A 1,804-nucleotide genomic window follows, 5' to 3' on the forward strand; every position below is an offset into this window, starting at 1 on the left:
GTTTAAATCTGGGATTATGTTATGCTGAGAAATAATGTTAACTTTATGTAAGCAGTTACAGCTCAGATTATGAGTTGAAGATGACTCTCAGCTACTACCACCTCAAATTTTAGCTCCATATCTGTTGAACTGACTGAGTTACAGTCATTTATGTTGCTAAGGTCAGTCAGCTGTGGCAGCCATCTTTGTCAGGTCCAGTGGTGGGCACCAGCCCGTTAAAGCGCAAATCCACTTATGAATTATGAAAATTTGTAAAACCGCTAAAGCACAAATGAAATATTTACATCCGCAATTAGTGGATTTGCGCTTTAACGGGCTGGTGCCCACCACTGGACCTGACAAAGATGGCTGCCACAGCTGACTGACCTTAGCAACATAAATGACTGTAACTCAGTCAGTTCAACAGATATGGAGCTAAAATTTGAGGTGGTAGTAGCTGAGASTCATCTTCAACTCATAATCTGAGCTGTAACTGCTTATATAAAGTTAACCTTATTCCTCAGCATAACATAACCCCAGATTTAAACTGTTAATTAGTCAGAATGTCAGGCTTTTATTTATGTTTTGTTTTCTTAATCTTGTAAAAGAAAAAGGGTCTAACTGAGCCTTTGATGCCGTCATGAAGTCACTGATCAGATGAAAAACCTCAGATTTGACTAATTTGCTGCTTCACCCTAAGATCTGCTGCGTCGCAGRAAGTTTCTGTGAAGCGGAGGAGAGCAGAGGACAGATCTGAACCTGACTGAGAGGCGCCGACATGAGGAGTCTCTCCTCGTTTAAAGAGCGTGTGTGTCTGTGTGTGCTGGGTGTGTGAACACACAAACACACACAGAGACATGACTCAAGCTGTGTTAGCATCAGGACCAAAGAGGCTGCAGGTTCCCACAGAGACAGGATGCACAAMCCCCCCCTGCTGCTCCCATTAAAACCAAACAAATCAAGGTTAAAATAAAACGCTGAAAATCAGCAGCTGCTCTGGAGGATTAATGAGGCAGGATCAAACTCCTGACACTTYACACTTACAGTTTGCCAAATTTCAGCCCAAAATAAACGCACGCTGGTGTGGATTGTTGTCTTTTCTTCCACTGAGAAGCTCAGGCTGCAGTCTGCAGGCGATTCTTTTCTTACCTTGGCGTTGTAGGCGATGTAGTGCTTGGCCAGAGCCTCCGGGGTGTGCATCCATGACTTGTCTGAGGAAAGAAACAAAGCCACAGTCAGCTCCTCYGTTAGCAGCATTAAAGAATGACTTATTAACGAAAGCCTAATGAGAATCAACTCGTCCAGCGCTGCAGAGGACGCAGTAAACCTGAATCAGCCACTGTGCAGGTCGAGACGAACGCAAGACGCCCTCCAGGTCACATTCATGCATATTTCGTCTGAAGATTCATTACGGCGGCAATAAGGCGTTTATGAGCAGGAAACGAAGAGCGAGGGAAGCTGAGGAGCGATGGGATGATCTGGATCGGACCACCGGTGACCTGGAAGGACCTCAGATCTGATGCTCACTTTCACAATCCTGAAAACAACTAATTCAGCCTAAATGATGGTGATTAAACACATTATCTGCTAAAAACTGATCACTAAGATAAGAAATAAAATGGTTGCCGTACACACCTATAAGCGCCACGCGTCAGTGCGTGGCGCTTATAGGTGTGTACGGCAACCATTTACAAATTTACTGTTCAACATGACGTCAATTAGGGCTGTCAAATAATCAATATTTTTTATCTGATTAATCCCAAAGTAGCTCTGAATTAGTCATGATTAATCTTAAATTTAATATACATTTCTATTGCATATTGAT

The 1,804-nt window shown here is 43.1% G+C and overlaps 1 protein-coding gene across 6 annotated transcripts in view; it reads right to left on the reverse strand.

The window, feature by feature from the left end:
* Positions 1-1,804, reverse strand: part of gulp1a (GULP PTB domain containing engulfment adaptor 1a) — a 29,677-nt gene that overhangs the window by 14,775 nt on the left and 13,098 nt on the right. For 4 of the 6 annotated variants that reach the window (XM_014024702.1, XM_014024701.1, XM_014024704.1 and 1 more), the window contains one exon: positions 1,129-1,190. In XM_014024702.1, the coding sequence (XP_013880156.1) occupies positions 1,129-1,190 (62 nt within the window). Of the gene's footprint in view, positions 1-1,128; positions 1,603-1,804 lie in introns of those variants that run through there. The other 2 variants (XM_014024703.1, XM_014024700.1) reach the window with 2 other exon arrangements.

Source organism: Austrofundulus limnaeus, unplaced genomic scaffold (genome assembly GCF_001266775.1).
Source record: "Austrofundulus limnaeus strain Quisiro unplaced genomic scaffold, Austrofundulus_limnaeus-1.0 Scaffold436, whole genome shotgun sequence".
Lineage (NCBI taxonomy): Eukaryota > Metazoa > Chordata > Actinopteri > Cyprinodontiformes > Rivulidae > Austrofundulus > Austrofundulus limnaeus.